General features: G+C 36.7%; 1 protein-coding gene across 2 annotated transcripts in view; it reads left to right on the top strand.

Annotated features, from left to right (window-relative positions):
* The first annotated feature begins 313 nt into the window (after nt 1–313).
* Nucleotides 314–21308, top strand: part of Il7 (interleukin 7) — a 41108-nt gene continuing 20113 nt past the window's right edge. Inside the window, exons 1-2 of one of the 2 annotated variants that reach the window (XM_027398781.2) lie at nt 314–949; nt 6913–7046. In XM_027398781.2, coding sequence (XP_027254582.1) covers nt 880–949; nt 6913–7046 — 204 coding nt within the window. In that variant the 5' untranslated portion in view covers nt 314–879. The remainder of the gene's footprint in view (nt 950–6912; nt 7047–21308) is intronic. The other variant, XM_027398782.2, reaches the window with a different exon arrangement.

Genomic DNA, 21308 nt, shown 5'->3' on the forward strand with positions numbered 1-21308 from the left:
CAAAAATTGTTTTTTCAATGAAGCAATCAAGAAAGATAGTTTATTAGTCATACCAGATAAACGCACATGTGGGAGTTGGTTAGCAATCACTATGAGTAATTTCTACGTCCTCTAACTAATGAATTTTAGTTTTCTCAAGCTACCATTTACCTACTAAGCTAGGTGGGATCACAATAATTATTTTTTTCTTAAAGTCCCACCTGAACAGGTGCATTGCACACACAGAAGACAGGGAGGAAAAAAACTAGAGAGCTTGGAGGGGCAGAGGGCGTGACCCTCTTAATCGTTCTTCACTTCCTTTTTTTTTTTTTTTTAAGATGACTTGGCAAAGTCCGCCACATCAGCTCAGCGGCAGAAGCAGCGACGCCTTCTCAGTGGAACTGACTTGCAATAGCGAGCTTTCACACTGCTGCACATTCGTGGCTTCTGTGGATATATTATTAACTGGTGGTTTTAGCTTCCAGTCTCCCAGAGTTGCCAAAGCGGTTAGAAGTCATTTGGAAAGCCTTTTAGCTGAATCTCTCTGATCCAGAAGGCCAGTTGGCTTCTCCTGAAGTACTTTGGAATTTTGCAGCGACCACTGATCCTGGTCCAGGTGCATGGGGAAGACGCTAAGGTTATAAACCCAAACATTGAACCTGAAGACCCAGCGCAAAGTAGAAACTGAAACTATCCTGCCTGCTTGCTCTACGGGCAGAGCCTACGGAAGTTATGGCAAAGCCACAGCGTCTGGCCAGCCAGTGATGCATGCAGCCCCTCCTGGGATGGATGGACTAGGCGCGGCGTGGGTGAGAGGAGCCAGCTGCCCGGACTGCCCTGCCCAGCACCGGCGTGCAGCCACTCGGCGGATGTCCGGGGTCCTGGGCGTGATTATGGGTGATGAGAGCTCGCTCCTGCTTCAGTCCCAGTCATCATGACTACACCCACCTCCCGCAGACCATGTTCCATGGTAAGCGCTGCTCTCCCGTGCGCACTTAGGTGCGCCTAGCGCGCCGGGGACTCCGGGACACACTGGGACGCGCCACCCGCCCCCGCGCCTCCGCACGTCCGGGAATAGCCCGGCCTTGTACTTTGGACCGGCTGGGAGCACAGCCTCTCCCATGGTCAGCCACTAACCTCGCTCAGCTCGGTGGCCCAGAGCCATTGGCACCTGGGCGTACAGCCCCGGGCAGGAGGGGAGGAACAGTTCCCGACACCGGCTTTCCATCCCCAGACCCAGACCCAGAGTCCCAGTGCAGGAGTCGCGCCTTGGTGGCCGCCTGCATCCAGGTCTCAGAAGTCAGAGGCTATTAGCCACACTCTGTCCCTAGCCTGTAACTTGCCCAAGCAGCCCTTCCCCGCTTCCAGGCTGCGCAGAGTTACTCACAGGCTGCCTGAGTTCAGGGAGCTGGGTTCGCGAAGCTCACAACTTCATAGAGAATGAAAGAGTCGCTCGGAGATGCGCTTTTAAACCCTAAAGGACAGGTCATTGGAAAATCCCCTCTTCTCCCCTCAGTAATTCTGGGAGTTTCCGACCCAGGCTGTATGTTAGGTTGTTTTCTGGGAACCTAAGTCCTGGAGCTGGAATTGCAAAAAGCCAGATTTTTCCCCTTTTTACAAAGGGAGATAGGACTATAAGTACCCACGAGTACAAATTCTTCACCCCCTGGTCAAATCTTATAGGTTTACATTTGCTTTAAATAAATGAGAACTTAAAGTGGACAAGAACAGAATTGACAGTGGCTGGAATCCACTTGTGGATAGAACTAAAATAAATAAATAAATAAACAAATGCTGTATGAGCATAGATGAGAACCAAATGGAATGTGAGGAGCGAGAGGAAATGTTTTCCAGTAAATACTTCTAAGAGCAAGAGAAACTGTGGGAGTGCAGGAGCAGGGAGCCTGCCCAATGCTTGTCCTTCCCAAGCTCTGTGTTGTTGCTTTCCTGGACATTCTTTTAGGTCCAATTACTTTTCATTGGACCTAAAAGTGAGTGGCTTCCTTCATTTTTGTTCCAAAATACTTCACTAGAAGCTTAAGCTCCATCAAGGTTGTGCACTGTGCTAGTCTTTGTTTCTAACCTGTTATTTGGGGCAGTAAGCAAATGAAGATTCGCTATCTGATCTTCAATTGCGCTGCCTTATTTAGGAATTTTATTATACATGCATGCATGCTAATAAAGTGAGATCATGAGAAACACAGAATTGAGAACGAATAGGAAACCTGAAGAGCTCTAAAGGAGAATTAGAAATTTCACATCAGTGTGTATACCTCTTAAACAAAACTGGAAAGTTCTTTCATAAAACCAATTTGCATGGCCCATGGGTATGAACTGTTTTATATTGATTGTTGACAAATAATGTTATAATATGTCCAAATATTTACTCTTTTCCCTTGAAATGGGACAATCTGCTATAGTTTCAGAGCTTGGTCAGGAAATACCTTGGTGAAGTTCATGCAAAAGACAAGGATTTTGTTTTACTTTATTTGACTGTCTGTACATGCAATTACCATTATAAACAGTGTAGTTGAGTAGTTAGAAGCTTAATCCCTAGACAAGCCAACCTGAGTATGTCAGATATGAGTCCTGGCTTCTCCTAGAAACACTATTTTGGAGAATTGTTCTTTGGGCTTCAGATTCTCCAATGTAAAATGTGGATGGCCTGCATGCATGAGCATCATGAAGTGTCTGAAGAATTGAATTCTCTGTTGAAATAGACATATAGAAGGACATTCAATGACCACTTCTTAAAGTGGATGGGAAAAGCCCCCAAGGCCTCAGCCTTAAACAAAGGATTGTAGTCAAGCAAGAAATGCTGAGTGTGGGAGAGATAGTCTTCCCCAGGGTAGAGCATATCAATTGGTTATCCAAATGGTCAGCCTGGAAAGCATACATATAAGTAAGGTTACAAAGACTGAGCAGGTTTTGTTTGTGTATTTAGAAATATATATGTACACAGAAACACACATACCAACAATTAATGAGATAAAAGGCTACATATGTGAAGAAGAGTAAGAAAGGGTATATAGGAGATTTGGGGGAATGAAATGGATGAAAGAAATACAATTATTTTATAATCTCAAAAATAAAAGAAACAATTAAAGAAACTGATAAATGACTGGATATGATGGACTGAAGTAGCCAATTTATTTATGTTCACTTTGACCTCATAACTTAAGCAGCTGAAAATTGAATGTATTGTTTGGCTAACATTAAAAACCAACAAGAATTTTTCGACAGCTATCATTCTGGTTTAACCAAATTCCCTACTGAAAACAAATTCTCCAGTTTCAAACCCTCCGGGAGATTTAAAGACAATCCTACAAGCCAACACATGTCTTGTATTGTTCCTACAGTTTGTCTTATCTATGACTTAATGAAAGTTCAAGGGAGGACTCAGAAGTGTGCTGTGATACAAAAAGAAGCAAAATTTGGCAAATATTGAATTCCTTTCCCATGAGACAACAGCATTAGAAACACCCACAAATAGGAAAAACAAATCTTAATTTGCTACCATGCATTATGTGGAAGAAACAATTGCAGTTACAGAAGAACACACTGTTGATGGCTGAGCCAGGAACCTATGAGATAGGCATCTTGGGACCTGGTGTGTTTATGGAATTATGCCTGAGGTAACTTAAATATGATTGGTTTCTCTATTTGAATGAAGAAATAGAATATTAAAAGTTAAAGTGTTTGAGAGATGAAAGAGAAGTGAGATACATTAAGAAGTCAATGAAAGTTTTCATTTTAGAGATCAGATACAAGAAGTTTAAATGACATTCAGCTATTTAGTCAGTCACATAGCCTATAGTCAGATGAAGACAAAATCCCCAATTCTCCATGTCCTAAACTCTCCTTATATTGTACTACCCTGGTCTTTCAGTAGCTACCTTGCTTAATTATAAGGTCTACAGATGAAAACCTGTATTTTAAGAATAGTTTTAGAATTGAAATTTTCTCATAGACACATATGCAAAGAATATTCCACTAAACCAACACTCTAAAGCACTGACAAAAATGTTCTCCAGAGAATTGTAAGTTCATATGAATCTGGGAAGCATATATTATTGAAAACTGACATGAAGAAGAAAACTGGTAATCTTATGAAGTAAAACAACTTATTAAACAGAGAATGGGTCTTTGAAATAACATTTATATATAGATGCAAATTAATATCTTCCTAATGACTTTATCACATCTGCTTTGAGTTCAAGTCACATCCCCCATCTGTTTGCTCTGTCTACTCTTCCCAAAGCTTAAGTTTTAGAGATCGGTAAGGCTAAAGATGGAATAAAAAGAACGTTGCTATAAAAATTTATATAGTTCTGATTAAAATGTGTTAATAATTGATAACTGTGTGTCCCATGTGAAAGAATGGTAATAGGAGAGGACTAGTTGAATGGTATTGTAAGAAAATGACTGTGGGTATTTTAAAATCAAATCCCACTGAAATAGAAGATTCATGATAACATCTAATTCTTAGTAACTGTTGTTAGTCTGCTATAAAAGTAGGTTGACTTGAAGGTCTACCTTTCTTTACATATACAATAAAATATGTAGCATATAGTTATATCCATTCATATATAAATAGGTTATCATCAGTGATAGATATATAAGACAGTAGATGATAGAAATATGGATGGATAGATAGATAGATAGATAGATAGATAGATAGATAGATAGATAGATAGATTTCCTAATCGTCCCTGGGTCACTAGTTCAATTAAAAGCAGCTAGGATCTTAATATGAAATAAATTATTTAGTGAAGAATTTTGAACAGATTTCATGCCCACTCTTGGATTATTTTCTGAGCATAACAAGTATTAGTTTTATATGAAGATGGGAAGTTATGAATTATGGTGTTAGTGGAAGTTTCAGTACCCCCAGCAGCTCCCAAATAAATGCACTGAAGCTTAACATCAATTATAAATGCTTGGCTGACAGCTCAGGCTTGTTATCAACTAGCTCTTACAACTTAACCCATTTCTATTAATCTGTGTGATTTCAGAGGCTTGTGGCTTTTATCTCTATCCCATTTTGTATGTCTGACTCATTCTGCATCTGGATGGTGAACCTCTGACTCCATCCTTCCTCTTCCCATGATTCTCAGTTTGGTTCTTCCAGCAAACTTGATTCTTTTCAGCTACTGGATAGTCAGCTTCTTTAGTAAACCAATCACAGTGATAAATTTTCACATTATGGGATATTGAAATTAAGATATGATTACATCATTTCCCTTCTTCCCTTTCCACCAACCTATCCTATTTGCCCCCATGACTCTCCTTCAAATCCATGGCCTTCTTTTCTTCATTATTTAGTACACATAACACACATAGGTAGTGGGGGAGAGAGATGGGGGACAGATATAGTCATAAATATATAAATACAACATGCTTGTTCTATAATGTCACTTGCATATATAAGCATTCATGATTAATGATTTGGTAATGAATAATCAATGGGGTGGAGTTGCTCTTCACAGCGCTTAGCATGCCTTAGTTGCCTGTAGTTCTGCGTCTGTGATTGAAGCTCTATGAGATTACATAATTTCTACCATGCCTCTTTCTTTATTTGCAAAACATGGGTCACTTGGTTATAATTTATGGTGAATACTTATGCCTTTTTAATGTCATTGGATAATAGTATAATAGATGACATCTTTATGATATGCTTCACAGTCTTTAGGCTGTTGCCAGTGTCAGTTCTTTGGGTTTATAAAAATGTTGTTTAGACTCTAAATAGAGAAGATGCAAATAAAATGCTGAGCACTGAATGTTATAAAGTTGATTTGGGAAATGCATGGTGTCAAGAATATCGTTAACTCATCCGAGTTCATGAAAAAAATGATAGGTTGGTTTTAGTGTGTCTAGGTACCACTTGGTTTTCATCTTAATTATTTGCCCCAGGTGATTTCTTTTAAAATTTCATTCCATTTGATTGCATCTGATTGGCAAGACTCACCAAAAGTATTCATAAACCATCAGATGAGAGGGCATGAGCCTATTCTTTGAGCTTTTCCTAACTCAAAAGAGAGCTATTCTTGAACAGAATCTACGTCTTTAGGAAAATAGATACACAAAATAATAATACCAAGAATTTAACATTGTCAGAGTTTAGGAAAATGATAAAACTCTCTAAGATGCATCATTACAAACAGAGAACCACAGTTGTGCAACATCAAAGGGGTCCCCCTCCACGTAACTTTCCTCCAGAAAAAAAAAAAAAGACTAAGGTTCATCACTACAGAAAACCACTGTAGTGTAAAATCAGAGAGGTCTCCCTCCACATAACTTCCTCCAGAAAAAAGACTAAGGTTGACCATTACAAAGAACCACTGCAGTGTCATATTAAAGTGATCCCCTTCCACATAACTTCCTCCTGAAAGAAAGAGTAAGGTTCATCATTACAAAAAACCACTGTAGTGTAACATCAAAGAGGTCCCCCTCCACATAACTTCCTCCAGAAAAAAGATTGGCTTTGCCTTCATGAGGACTATGGTTTCTATGTAAATAAACATTAACATGACATCTTTCACTTATTTTGAATAATTTATGACTTTAAGAAATGGTGGCATACCTCTTTTCTTACAAATATATTTTCTTTCAGGGATGTTTGCTATAAATCCAACTCACAAAGCTGTCACCCCCTCCCTTGCTGGATATCTTTCAGAAGTCTGTGATTTCATTCTACCTTTTCTGCATAAAATGTGGATACAACCTATAAACCAACAACAAACCCTAATCCTAAACTAAACTGCTGCCCTTCCTTGTCACACAGTTTCATTTTTATAGATCTTTCTATGGTATGCTGGAATTGAGATGTATTTTTATGATTATTAGACATAGGTGTTCATTCCCACTGTTAAACACAACATCGTATAAACATGCTGTGGCAACTACCTTGGGCTCATTAACTGTTGGGTTCAGTTTCTTTTAGATATATCTTTGGAATTCCTCCCCTGATCCTTGTTTTGTTGCCTGTCACATCATCTGACTGCCACATTAAAGATAAAGAAGGTAAAGCATATGAGAGTGTGCTGATGATCAGCATCGATGAATTGGTACGTGCTTGTTTTCCTTACATTCTCACTTACCGGCAAATGTGAATATACTTTTGGTACTCAGTCCTATAATCAGATAGCCACTGTAATTCTTGACAAGAAAGGAGGTAAGTATGAAGTAAAATACATGACCTAGGAACCATGCAGTTTCATAGCTGGTATTACTCTGCCCCTTAGGGATTAACCTTTCCTGCAAACAAAGTCTAACACTATCCATTTAGGTCATGTTCTACCATGCCATTTTCTACCAAATAAACGGAACTCATCACTTCCTGAATTTGCTTGCCTCCTGTTTAACCTGTTCACTGTCAAAGATGCCTTACATTAGGAGACAGAATATAACATCTGCAAATTGTGGTGGAAAATAATATATTTTATCTTAAAGTGTACAGTTGCATACATATTCATGTATATATTTTTTTACTGTGTATAGCATATAATTTTCTCTAAGCTAATGTTCACATGCTGTGAATAAATTACTTGCATAAGTAACAGATTTTATATCTTGTAGATTTTGGTTATGGAACATTTTGAGCAACAGTGGAAAACTTTCATGTACTCCCCCACCCCCACCCTTGGAGTTTCCTCTATTATTATATAATGAGTTTGTTACAAAAGATGAACCAATGCTAATACACTGTTCTTAGGTTTCATTCTACATGTTATGCATGTCTTTGGATTTAGGTCAACACATGCTATATCAGCACAATATCACACACCATGGCTTCTCTGCTCTCACCTCTCTCATACCACGTTCAATCAATTCATCTTTCTCTCCCTTCCCAGAATCCTTGGCAACTGTTGATCTATTTACTATCTTTCTAGGTTTTGCTGGAATGTTAAGTTGTTGCAGTCATGCTCATATTTCAATCTTTCAAACTTGATTATTACTTTTAGAAGTGTGAATCAAATTCTTTCGTATAATGTATAAGATACCTTACTGTCATCTGCATATCTTATTTGGTGAGGCCTATGTATCCACATCTTTAAGACAGTCTCTTAGATGTTACCATGAGATGTCTCACCACATGACTGTGCCTTTCTTTGACTTCTTTCATCAGAATTTTGTACTCTCCCCTATACAAATCACATCCATAATTAATAGATTTATACTGAAATATTCCATACTTAAGCAGGATTCTAAATAGGTTTTAGCAGGTTTTCATTTCAAATTGCTTTCATTTGTTGCTGATACAAACATTTGATTTTTATATATTAACCTCGTATCCTGCAATCTTTTTAAAATCACTACTTTTTTCAGGAGTTTGTTGCTGATGACATTTCTTTGGGGTTTCCACATAGACAGTAAAGTAACATATAGAAGTTATTGTGAAAGGTTGATTTAAGTGATAATCTTACCTTTTAAATTAGACTAAAGCCTTTTGTTGCAAACAAAATCCCTCCCAAATATTCATAAGGTAGAAGCCATTGTTTTAGGTCCCTTTCTTCTACTCTACTGTCTCTGCTACATACACTGAAGTGGACTGGTACCTTGGAATATTGTTTTGCCTCTTGAAGAGATATGGAAAATGCAAGTTGTTTAATGAAAAATGGAACATAAAATTCTTTGTTGTTTGCTAACTGACAGAAAGAGAAAAGAGTGCCCACCATACAATAATTTCCACATTTTCTATTTCATATTTGGACAGAGTGAGTTCCAGGACAGACAGGGTGGCACAGAAAAACCCTGTCTCAAAAAAACCAATACAGATAGACAGATAGATGATAGATAGGTAGATAGATAGATAGATAGATAGATAGATAGATAGATAGATAGATTCGTCCCTTTCAGAACATTTCCTTTAGATGTGCCAGTTTTTTGTACATAGCTGTTCAGAGTATATTCTGCATCGTTCTGTGGTATCAGTTGGTGTCTCCTTTATATTTCTGATTTTACTGATTTAGTTCTTCTCCCCTTTTCTCTAAACATTTGTCAATTTTGTTTACATTTTCAAAGTATTAACTCATTTACCTGATTTTTTGGTTTATGATTTCATTTATTTTTGCTCTGAAGTTTGTTTTCTGCTAACTTTATTTTGTAGTTTGGAGTGTTTGAGTTGTATTGTTACTTTGTCTATTTGGAAATTTTCTATTTACTTTTAATGTATTCATTTATTATTATAAACAAGCAGCTAATAAAGATGTATATAATAGACTGTGCTACCCATTGCTCTTCTTTTCGTTGATTTCTAGTTTAATTTCATTGTGCTTTGTGAAGATGCATGATATGATTCATTTTATAAAAGTTTATTGGTATTGGATTTGTAACCTAACATATGATCTGTGTTAGATCCAAGGAAAAATTATTTCCATGACTGTCTGATTAAGAAAGCTTTATTCAGAGGTGCACAAGGGACTGATCAGACAGCTGATTCACCCTGACTTGGGATTTCAGAGAGCAACCCCTTTTGAGGTCCCTTTTATGAGGAAGGGAAGGGTTGATAGAAAACAGCTGTGGAGACAACTGACTGTTAGAAAAGAAGTAATGAAAATAAGTTCAAGAATTTACATCATGTGGAAGGAAGGTCACCAAGGTGTCTGGGAAGACATGTTTTCATAAGGCAAAGGGGCAATCATTTATCACAGATTCAGGAGGTTAGCAAGGCAAAGGGGTGAGTATACATCAAGAGGTCACAAGTTCAGCAAAGATTCAAAAGCATGGTTTATAGTATGCACTATGATTCGGAAACAGAAACTTATTCTTGTAAGATATGGAGACTTAATATAGGACAATATGGCTCCTTAGTAACAATGTGGCTCCTATTTTGGTTTCACACTTTTCATTGATTTCAATGTGCTCTGCAAAGACACTAGATATGATTCCTTTTTAAAAAATTGGTATTTTGTTTGTATCTTAACATATGATTAATTCTAGAGAATGTTCTGTGTCCCAAGGGAGAAGATGTATATTCTGTTGCTGTTGGTTGAAATTTTTTCTAAATACCTGTTAAGTCCTTTTATTCTATAGTATGGATTAACCCTAATTCTTACTTGCTGATATTCTGTTTGAACTATTTTCCTATTGTGAAAATCAAACACTAAAGTCTCCAACTAGCTAGCAGTGAATTTCTACAGTTAGGTCTATCAGTGTCTGATTTATATATTGGTCAGTCTAGTGTTAAGTGCATATTAATTTATAATTAATACATACTCTGATGATTGATTGCTTTATTAGCATATTATAACCCTCATCACTTTATGTTTCCTTGCATTTCTCCACCACTTTCAACCTGTGCTTTTCTTTGCCAGTGAAGTGGGTTTGTATAATTGAGCCTGACTTGTTGGTGGTATCCATTCAGTGAATCTGTGTCTTTTGGTTGGTGACTTACATGTACCATATTCAAAGTTATTATCTATAAATTTAAGCTTCCTTTAGTCATTTTGCTGTCTTCTTTGTCTGTTTTATAAGTTATATCTAGCTATGTAGCCCAAGTTGGCAGCAAATTCATAATCCTCTGGACTCTGATATTTAAGTACTGAGATTATAATTGTGAGCTAGTATACCAAGCCATTTTATTGTTGTCATGTTTTGCATGTCCTTCATTTCCTCCCACAACAATTTATTATCTTGTAGTGTTATACTTGTTCATTTCTTCAAGGCTTTACTCTCTTCCTTTTTGTGTATTTCTTCTGTCTATGAATTTGCACAGTGATATATTTTCAGAACAGTAGCTAGCATCCTTGTTTCCAGTGAAAGACTCTGGTCTGGTGGTAGTGAATTCTGTCAGTTTTTACTTTTCTAGAAAAGACTTATTTATCCTTCATTTACAGATGATAGATTTGATGGATCTACTACTCTTGGTTGGCTTTTTTTTAAAATCAGAGTTTTAATATATCATTCCATTCCCTTCTGGCATATGTGAATTTTGTGGAAAAAATCTGCTGTCAATCTAATGGGGTTTCAGTTGTATGTGACATTTTTTTCTGCACTGCTTTTAGAGTTCTATGTGTCTTGTACTTTCACATTTTCAGTACTAAATTACGCTGGAAAAAGATATTTTTTGAATGGGTTTAGTAAGGATCCTTGAAACTTCTTGAACCTGGTTGTTTGTGTCCAAATTTGAACATGTGGGGACTGTAGCTCTCATGTATTAAGTTTTTCAGTACTTTCTGTATGTTTGTTCTTCCAGAGTTTCTATAATGTAAACAATTGTTCTCTTAATAGTGTCTTATATAGTTTAATATTTCTATATACTTTAATTGTCCTTTTTATTGCCTTCATTTTTCTGTTGTTTTCTGTATGTATTCTGTCTTCAAGGTTTAGAAATTTGTTCTTATGTTTGGTCTCTCTATTTCTTTAAGATTAAGGCTGAAGTTTGTATCTCTAATATTTCTGATGACTTGATATGATTTCTATATCGACTATCCTACTCACGATTTTTTTGCTTTGTTTGTTTTGATTTTTGTTTTTCTCATTTCATTGTTTCACCTATCCACATCCTTTTGTGGTTTCACTGAGATTTTTTAGCTTCCTTATTTTGATTCTTTTTCAAACATTTATGGATTTCCTTCCAATTGTAATCTATTCCTGGAGAATCAATCTGTGCTCTTTGGAGATAACATAGTTCCTTCAATTTTCATGAATCTTAGGTCCCTGCAGTGATTTCTGCACATGTAATGAAACACTTCTCTTATTTTATTGAATATCTTTTGTATGAGAACAATTTTTTCATTTAAATATGATTTAAGCTATCAGTTCATCGATTGTTTGGTTCCAGATGACTTTAAAAAGTTTAGTGTTCATGTGATTTCTTTAGGTATAACCAATGTCAAAGAGTCTAATAGTGTCTTGATGGTCTAGATTGAAGTGACTCGTGAATGTAGTAGTCCATCGTTAAAGATGGTGTGGACTTATAAATGTGTATGTCCTCAGGCCCTACAAAACCAAGTACTTGTGGCACATTGATACGTTATGGCACACAGTTATGCTGATGCAGGGTGTAGAACTGCCTCCAGGTCCCACAAGACAGGTGTTAGGGGAATACCCATCATTCTTGCACATTGTCCCAGTGTCCTTCAAATCAAGTACAAGTAGCATATGGGCCTTGTAGGATTCTGGAATTGTAGAATGCTGATGGATCAGGTATTTGTCTTGCACAGCACAATGGGACCCCAGTTCTTGTTGTGGTCATTGGCCCTATAACATCCACTAGGGATTCAAGCACTATATTAATCAAGAGAGAGAGTAGCAGGTATATTCTTGTCATATTCTTGATTTTAGAGGAAATACCCTTTTGTCTCCACTTAATATAATAATAACTTTAAGTTTGTTGTATATAGTCTTTTCATCAAATGTTGGGAACTTTCCAATTAATTAAGTTTAAATGGTTTTATAACAGTGTGTTAACCATTAAAACCATTTTGTTTAGCCCTAACTTGTATGGTTACACTGTTTAATTCTTAGTCATTAGAACAGGTTTCTGACTATATTTCAAAATAGCATCATTTCTAGAGATGGGAAATGTCTGAGAATGGCTCAGTCCAATCATTGCCATTGAAAAGTTGTCTGATGGTATAAATTATGTTCTAATTACTAATAAGTTTATAACTTCCTATGTCTTTGCCTCTATTTCTTTTCTGGGGGTATTCACAGATTGAATCTCTGTCTTTGTACTAGTAGCTTTCAAATAGTTTTTGATTCACATTTTCTCTTGTGAACATTATAAAGTATTTAATTCAAACATTAATATAAATATCTAGTCATCTTACTGTATATACTAGTGAACTAATTATTTGTCACTTTTAGCCTGTTCTGCTTCTGTTTACTCTATCTTTGTTAATTCATTAGCATTAGGCCTATTATTGAGTCCTGACCTCCTGGACCAACCTTAAGAGCCCCCTCATCTTCATCTCATTTATCATTAAATTCCTTACCATTTAATACATTTCCTTACCATTTGCATAGTCCTATTCATGCTATTGACTTCCATATAAATGATTAGAACAGGTCATCTCCTGATCTTCCACATCAGGGCCCTGGTTCATTCCCTCCCTCTGGTGTACATCTTTCCTCTTTTCTGACATTTGAGTTATTTTCCCTAAATTCCTTCCATAAGAACAATATTCTATTTTTGACAACTCTTTCAAACTGTGGACTTCAACCTTGCATTTGATTGATTTGCTTGCAGATGTGACAAAGGAAAGATCAAATTATCATAAAGTATTACTTTAAAATATATATAAATAGGAATGACAAGATAGCTCAATGGGTAAACTAATTCAACAATTTTAAAAAAGAGCAAGCCTAAAGACCTGAGTTCAGTTTTGGGGATTCACATAAAGGCAGAAAAGAGCTGATTCTATAAAGTTGTCCCTTTGGCCTCCATGCATTATATAACTACACACATAAAAACTATAAATTTGAAAAACAAGTACAATTCTGAGTATACTAAGTTTAAATGTTTACAAGTAATAAAAAGTTAAATTGACCATAACAGAGATTAAATTATATCAAGCTAGGCTAGACTATAAAACATTTGTTATATGTAAGTATAAAACCATGAATAAGGGGATGGAGAGACTGCTCAGTGGTTAAGAGCACTAGCTATTCTTTCACAGAACCCAGGTTGAATTCCCAGCATCCACATGGCAGCTTACAGCATGAAAATCTAGTATTAAGACCAATAAATTGCAATGCTCCAAAACTCCTGTCAGTAGACAGGCAACTAGTTTTTCCCTTCCTTAAAATAAAAACAGTGCTTGTTAAGTGCAGTTTGAATGCATCTGTAGATTATTAAGTATGATTGATACTATGCATTTGTACCCATGGTCACCCAGTCTAAATCACCCAAGTTTTAAGTTCATTAGATTATCAGGGTCCGTCTTGTACATTCTTCAAAGGTTCTACAATTCATTCACTTACTTGTGTACTGTTGCACTGAACTCTTTCTTGACAGTCCTATTAATCCTGCATCCATTGCTTCTAAGCTGGTACCCAAGAGTTACTAAGTTTATTATTTCTGCACTAAAGAACTTCCTATCTTAGGACTCCAGATGACAGGGAAAATTCTAAACAATCATAGACATCAATTCCTTAATGATTACATATGATAAAAAGTTTAAAGACAGTTGAAAAATTTGGCATGAAGAATTTCTAAATTACCAACTTGAAATGGTCTATTTGACCTCATAACCTGTAAATTTGGGGAGTTATCATTCCCATGATTATTTAACCTTAAGTGAAGATTTTATTAACTTAATCAGCTGTTGTCTTAAGGATTGAACCCAGGGCTTCATACATGCAAGGCAAGTCCACTATCATTTGAACTATACATTTGAGTCTTGTGATAGATATCTTATTTACATATAATCACATATAATTTACATATAATCACTCGGGGTCTTAACAGTAGAACACTTTGTCTAGCTGATGAAAGAAGAGAAAGCCAATGATTTTTGAAGAAAGAAAAGACTTGAAGAATCATTGCTGGTTTAAAGAAGGCTACATTAGACAGGATGCGGGCATTCATGGGACCTGACAGAGTTCCCTGATTGTTATCACTGAAGAATGGAGGCCTCTGCCTAAAGATTCAAGTCAGTGAATAGAATTGCAAGTATAACATCATAAAAGTGGATCACTTTCTGAGCCTCAACCTTGACTTTGAACTAAAATGGTGTGCTGAGCTAACAAATGGGATCAGTCTGGAAGCAGATTCTTCACCAAACCTTGACCTCTAGTTAGAATGAGGCAAATGAGCTAACAAATGAAATTAATCTGGAGCTGATCCTTCCCTGAGCCTCCAGATAAGAGCTTAGGCTGGCCAGCACCTGGGTTTCATCCCCATGACAATTTGAATTATAACCCAAGAGAATACCCCTGAACTTTTCCCAGAAAGAAATGGGATGATTTTATAAACTATTATAGTTTTGTAAATAGTAATAATAAAAATAAAAGAATAGTAAGTTGCATGAAGAAATTAATAAATTCACTATTAAAATACTTTAGTACTTTCTAAGTGCTAATTGACAAATTCAGCCAAGGGAAAAATCAAAATCAGAAACATATCATTGAGCTAAAAGGTACTATAAATCATCCTAATCTAATTGCATTTATAATGTCCTTCAGCCCACAAGACCACAAAACACTTTTTCCACAAGCTCACACATTGAAACATTGATCAAGACTGGACATATTTGTGGAGATAAAATATATTTTAATTTTTCAAAAGTTAAAACCATGTAAACTATACTCTGAAATCAAAACATAATCTGAAAATTAACAAAAATCAGAAAGGTAGATGAAAAACAATAGGAGATTAAACAATGTATCTTCAGATAGTGTGTGTCTATCATGACTTATCAATATTGAAAGCTTTTTCATTGAATGAAATGAATATTTTCATTGACATAATGGCGGTGAGAGTTTAGAGAATTGGTTATATGCATTAGGAAAGATGAACGATAGAAAAATCACCAAACCAAGCTTCCAACTTAGAAAATTAGAAAAAAAATTCAAAACTAAAAGAAATATTAATAATAACTGGAGTTGAAATTGAAAAGAGGAAACAGCATCCCTCATGAGTCCGAAGACTTGGTTTGCATTGCTGATATGTCTCCACCTGACTTCTGGTCCATATTGCTGATGTTATGTCTGTCTCCACCTGACTTCTGGTCTACATGGCTGATGGATGCTATGTCTCTACGTTACTTCTGGAATCAGTGCAATTCCAAGTTAGATCAGCCAGGTCAGTTTGTGACTCCTGAAGCAAACTGAATGTTTAAAAGAGTTTTATTTCTGGCCAGGCATTGGTGGCACACGCCTTTAATCCCAGCACTTGGGAGGCAGAGGCAGGTGGATCTCGGGGAATTCGAGGCCAGCCTGGTCTCCAGAGCAAGTGCCAGGATAGGCTCCAAAGCTACACAGAGAAACCCTGTCTCAAAAAACCAAAAAAAAAAAAAAAAAAGAGTTTTGTTTCTATTTATTTATGTGTGTATGAGTGTGTGTGTGTGTGTGTGTATGTGTGCAAGTGCATGTATGCATACTTGAGAGAGAGACAGAGACAGAGAGAGACAGAGACAGAGAGTGTGTGCTCATACCTGCTGGTGCCTGAGGTGAGCAAAGGTGAATTGAGTATAATAATTATCATAACTATTGGCTTGCGTCCTTGCAGTCTGACTAGCAGGTGGCTTATTGTTGCTAAACCAAGCTATAGAATAAAGCATTCCTGTTACGATAAATCTTTCTGCCAAAAGCCGCCGAGCCCCACCACCACGTGTGCGCTTTACGCCAACCGCCCGCCCGAATTAGGGCCCAAATGAATACACAGAAACTTGTATTAGGTTCAAAGCTGCTTGACCAATGACTAGGATTCTCATCTGTTAGCTCAGTCTTAACTATCATAAACCTATATATTTTATAAGACTTATCTTATCGGACGCCTTATTAGCATCCCTCCTTGTCCTTAGACTTACAGAAATATGGCGTTTAAATGGGTTAGGGTTTTTCTTGGCAGTGAGACACAACTACTCCTGGCACACTAATTATGTCAAAAAAGAGGATGGGCATCGAAGAAACTCATTATGGAGTTTGCTTTCAACATGGCAAGATTAGCCATTTGGGCAAGAAACTGCACTTGCCTGGACTGTTTATTGCTGTATAAACTGGACATACAGGACCCACAAGAAAGTGACTGCTAAACTTCTAAAACAAGACAGTACTGAAGGCTTCCTGTTGAAATGGAGAAGTGTGCCAGACACACTATGGCCTATGGGCTGAAGATGGATGCCCCAATGTTACAGAGGAACTTTGGGTGACTGTCCAAGTAGCCAATGTCTCTGTCAATTCTAGAGTTTATATATTAGCCTTCTGTGGTCTTTGACAGAATTAAAGGCAGATAGTTATGGTTATAGTTTTCTTCAGTTATTATAAAAGATAAGTTATCCTTCTTTTATTTAGACAGAAAAGAGGAGATGATGGGGAATGTACTGTGCATGTTTATCTTATTGATTGTTAAATAAAGAACTGCTTGGCCAATGAGACAGCAAGTTAGATGGGACTAGGAGTCAAATAGGATTCTGGGAAATGTAGTAGAGAAGTACTGATCCAGGCAGGAAGTGACATGGCAAGGAGACTCATATTTAAGCAAAGGAAAAACAGGAAGGGCCCTCTTTACCCCTCCACTCCTGCTCCAGTGGCACAATGTGATCCACTAGCAAGGAGGGATGCCAATAAGGCGTCCAATAAGATAAGTCTTATAAAATATATAGGTTTATGATAGTTAAGACTGAGTTAACAGATGAGAATCCTAGTCATTGGCCAAGCAGCTTTGAACCTAATACAAGTTTCTGTGTATTCATTTGGGCCCTAACTTAGGCAGGCGGTTGGAGTAGAGCGCACACATGGCGGGGAGTGCTGTGGCTTTTGGTGGAAAGATTTATCATAGCACATTCCCTTCTCCTTCTGAGTGACAGCTTAGTCTACCAACTTGACTGTGTTGCCTCACTTGGCAATTATTTTTAAAAGTATTTGTTCTACCAGGGACCACCTTACTTCTGCTTTCCAAAATCATTGAATATATTCAACCTGGTACTTGACTCTGTACTCTGTGCACTATAAATAAACTTAGGAGGCCAAAAGAAATAGTGCTCACTGACAGAGCATTGTGCTAGTACTAGAAAAGACGGTTCTTGGTTTACAAACTTTGTAACATACACACATACAAACACACACATACACACACAATTGGCCAAAATTGAAATCGATATACAAAGCTCATGTAGGGTGTAAACATTTATAAAGTAAAGCATATAAGTAGTAATGATTACAAATTCACATTTGATGTATTTTAAGTTGCTGATTTTGGTTGCCACTTTAACATAGTATGAAGCTACTATACAATATTAACATTAAGACTGACTAGTAATTATCATCTCCTAAAATGCAAAAATAGGGTCTCAATAAGTTTCCAGACCTCTTGAAAATCATATGGTCCTAAATGGTTCATTTAATTAAATATTGATTAAAATAGCATTTACTAATTGCAATCTGCCAATGGAAAGATGATTATTGTGTTCCACTGATAATGGACTTCGGTGACTAAAGGTGGCTTTCAATTTAAATAGGATGCTGAAGAATGAGTAGATAATAAGGAAATGAGTTGTCCCACATCAGAGTCTGGAATCCAGGACCTGCAATGAAGGTTTTTGTTTTTATGAAATACGTCCTATGGGTTGGACCTTGAATAATGTATGCAACTATACAAGAAAAATGGTCTGTCATCCTGAGCCTGAAGCCAGTGTAGTAAACAGTTTTGAAGGAGTGATAAGACTCTTGCAGAAATAATTACAAAACAATGGGAGGACTATAATTTAAAATGTTGAAGGTACCAGCTAATTTGACCTGGATGCTTATTATTTATACTTGAGAGAGAATGGCTCCTGTGTCAAAAACTCAGATGAAAATCTGTGTAAGTATGTGGGAGCTAAAACATTCTAGTCTGGGAAGTGAACTGGATTTTGTAAGACCAAGTAATACAGAGTGAAGAATTTTGACTGCAGAGTGATAGAATTGGATGTGCAGTTGAGAAGAAACTCCCAGGGAGAGCCTACAGAAAGGACATGTTACCATTCACATTTGAACCTAGGACAGTCACAGTATGTCAGCATAAAGTCATACTAAAGCTGACAAATGGCAGCAAGTAGCCTTTGGAAGTTTGGGGATAAGTGACTAGCAATGTTGACATTTTTATAGAAAAATATGCAAAAGTTGAAAACAAAAAGAAATGCAGTTCTTGCATTAGGAACAACTACAATACAGAAAACACTATTAAATTTTAGTGAAAATATCTCAGAAAGAGTGGTGGGAGTGTATGGCTCCAGCATGTGGAGGGGAAAGGAAAGTTTTCTCTAGTTGAGAGCATAAAGCAAATGCTATAGCCACAACAGTATTGCAAAGTCTACTTCAGTGAGGGAGGCTTCCTCCAACTTCTTTTGCATAAATCTCCTTTATTGTAGAGATTTGCTTGCTTTATAGTAGGCCTGTAGGTGCCCTACTGCCTGTCCTTTGATGAGTCTGCTATAGCTAATATACTTGAACTTTAAGGGCTTATTTTATCAAACTAAAATTAGGGTTTTTGGTAATTAAATGCAGAAATTCATTTTTCCCATGCCTTTCCTCCTGTTATACTGAAAGCAAAGCTCACTGGCTTGGTGGTGGTCGTGCATGCCTTTAATCCAGCACCCCAGGAGTCAGATCTCTGTGAATTCAAGGCCAGGTCTACAAAATGAACACCAGAACAGCCAGGACTGCACACAGAGAAACCCTGTCTCAAAAAACCAAAAAAGGGAGCTATTATAACAAAGTTATATTAACTTTATTAGTTTTAAACCCACTTTTAAACATTGTTTGCTGCTCTCAATTGTATTTTCTATGTGCTTAAAAAGTTGAATCCCATCCAGATAACTAGGTATTATATAACAATTTTGGTCACATAATGATAATATCTGTGCTTTAGTTGTTTTTCTATCTATGCAGGTTATTTGCACAAGTTACTAATTCAGTGGTCATCACTGGTATTAAGGACTATGATGGAGAAAGGTAATTTACAGAGAAGCAAGTTTTCTATTCACCATGATGACTACAGTGAGAAATATCCAGTTTACCATATGACATGGCTCAATGGATCCTGATCAACATGCAGAACATTTGGTCATTATATAATAATGGACAAATGAGTTAACTCTCTAGGCCATATTTCTTTATTTCTAAAATGAAGATAATATCAGCATCTATATGTCATTGAAGTGGTTTAAGGATTATATGACTTAATATATAAAGGCTGATGGAACGATACCTAGAAGTCCGCAACAGTTTACCAGTGATTGTACATAACTAGATTGTATATGCAACAATGCTTTCCAAATTTGCTGCCCTACTTCCATCCCTAAGAGCACATGAAAATAAAAACCCTGTCAAATTAAAAATGGCTCTAAGTTGCTTGGCTCAAGCAAGTAAATTTCTATTAAGCATACAAAATTATTTTACATTTTATAGAATTCACAAACTGATCTTTATTAACTTCTGCCTTCAAATTTTTCTTTATCCATTATTTCTTTAATAAAATATTATCCAGAACTCCAATGAGGCCCTAAGCTGTAGCTAGCCTCCATTGTGGGATATCTACTTTTAAATGGGCCTTCCGTTACCATGTGGAACCCCAAATGTCATGGACGTGTGTGTGTGTGTGTGTGTGTGTGTGTGTGTGTGTGTGTGTGTGTGTGTGTGTGTATGAGAGAGAGAGAGAGAGAGAGAGAGAGAGAGAGAGAGAAGGAAGAAAGAAGAAACAAAGAAAGAAAGAAAGAAAGAAAGAAGAAAGAGAGAGAGAGGGAGGAAGAGAGAAAGAAAGAAAGAAAGAAAGAAAGAAAGAAAGAAAGAAAGAAAGAAAGAAAGAAAGAAAGAAAGAAAGATTGCTCTGAGCAAGCCTTTTCATTTTGCACAAGATTTTCAAACACAGGCTGCCTCACGTCACCCTGGCCTTAGAAAAGGAACACTAGACTGGAGATGGAAAACATTTGAATTAGAGACACTGCTTTATCATTGTCTATCAGACTTTGAACAAATCATTTCATTATTTCAGAGTTTCACTTTCCTCATTCATAATTAGACTTTTGATCTGCATAATATCTGTGATCTATTTTAAAACTATTTAATTCCAATAACACAATTAACTTTAGGTCTATGTTGTTTCTGCTACATTGATGTAGAATTGCAGTCTACTTTGAAGACTTTGAGAGGGACACCCAAGCAGACAAATCTTACAATTCCATTCTACATACTCAGAGTGGTATATACATAATTTATGGTCTGTGGCACTGCATCAAGTGCAGGTGGCTATGTTGCCAGGTTTCCAATAACTATGCAGTGTGTCTGTATTTGACATGAACATTGTTATCCAAGGAAATCTGCCAGTTGTTGACTCACATAATTCCTGCAACATCCTTTCTTATCACCAGTCTTACACAACTGCAACTTGAATAACACAAAGTAATAAAACAGCACATTGTATATTGAAGTTGCAGCAGTAGCAGAGCTGGAAAGGCACCCCTCAAGTAGAGAATACACAATTGCTCCCTGCAAAAAGGATTCAGTGTAGACACAATTTTATACAAGAGAGGGCTTAATAGCCAGTATTTATGGGTTACCTCTTTGTGAGACCTTCCTTTCTTTTGCACTTAATAGTATTAATATTTGTAGCCAGTTTTACAAAATGGCATTTTATGCTCCATCTGATCAAACAAATTGTATGTAGTTATTTTCATAAGCAA

Source organism: Cricetulus griseus, chromosome 2, assembly GCF_003668045.3.
Source record: "Cricetulus griseus strain 17A/GY chromosome 2, alternate assembly CriGri-PICRH-1.0, whole genome shotgun sequence".
In the NCBI taxonomy this organism is placed as follows: Eukaryota; Metazoa; Chordata; class Mammalia; order Rodentia; family Cricetidae; genus Cricetulus; species Cricetulus griseus.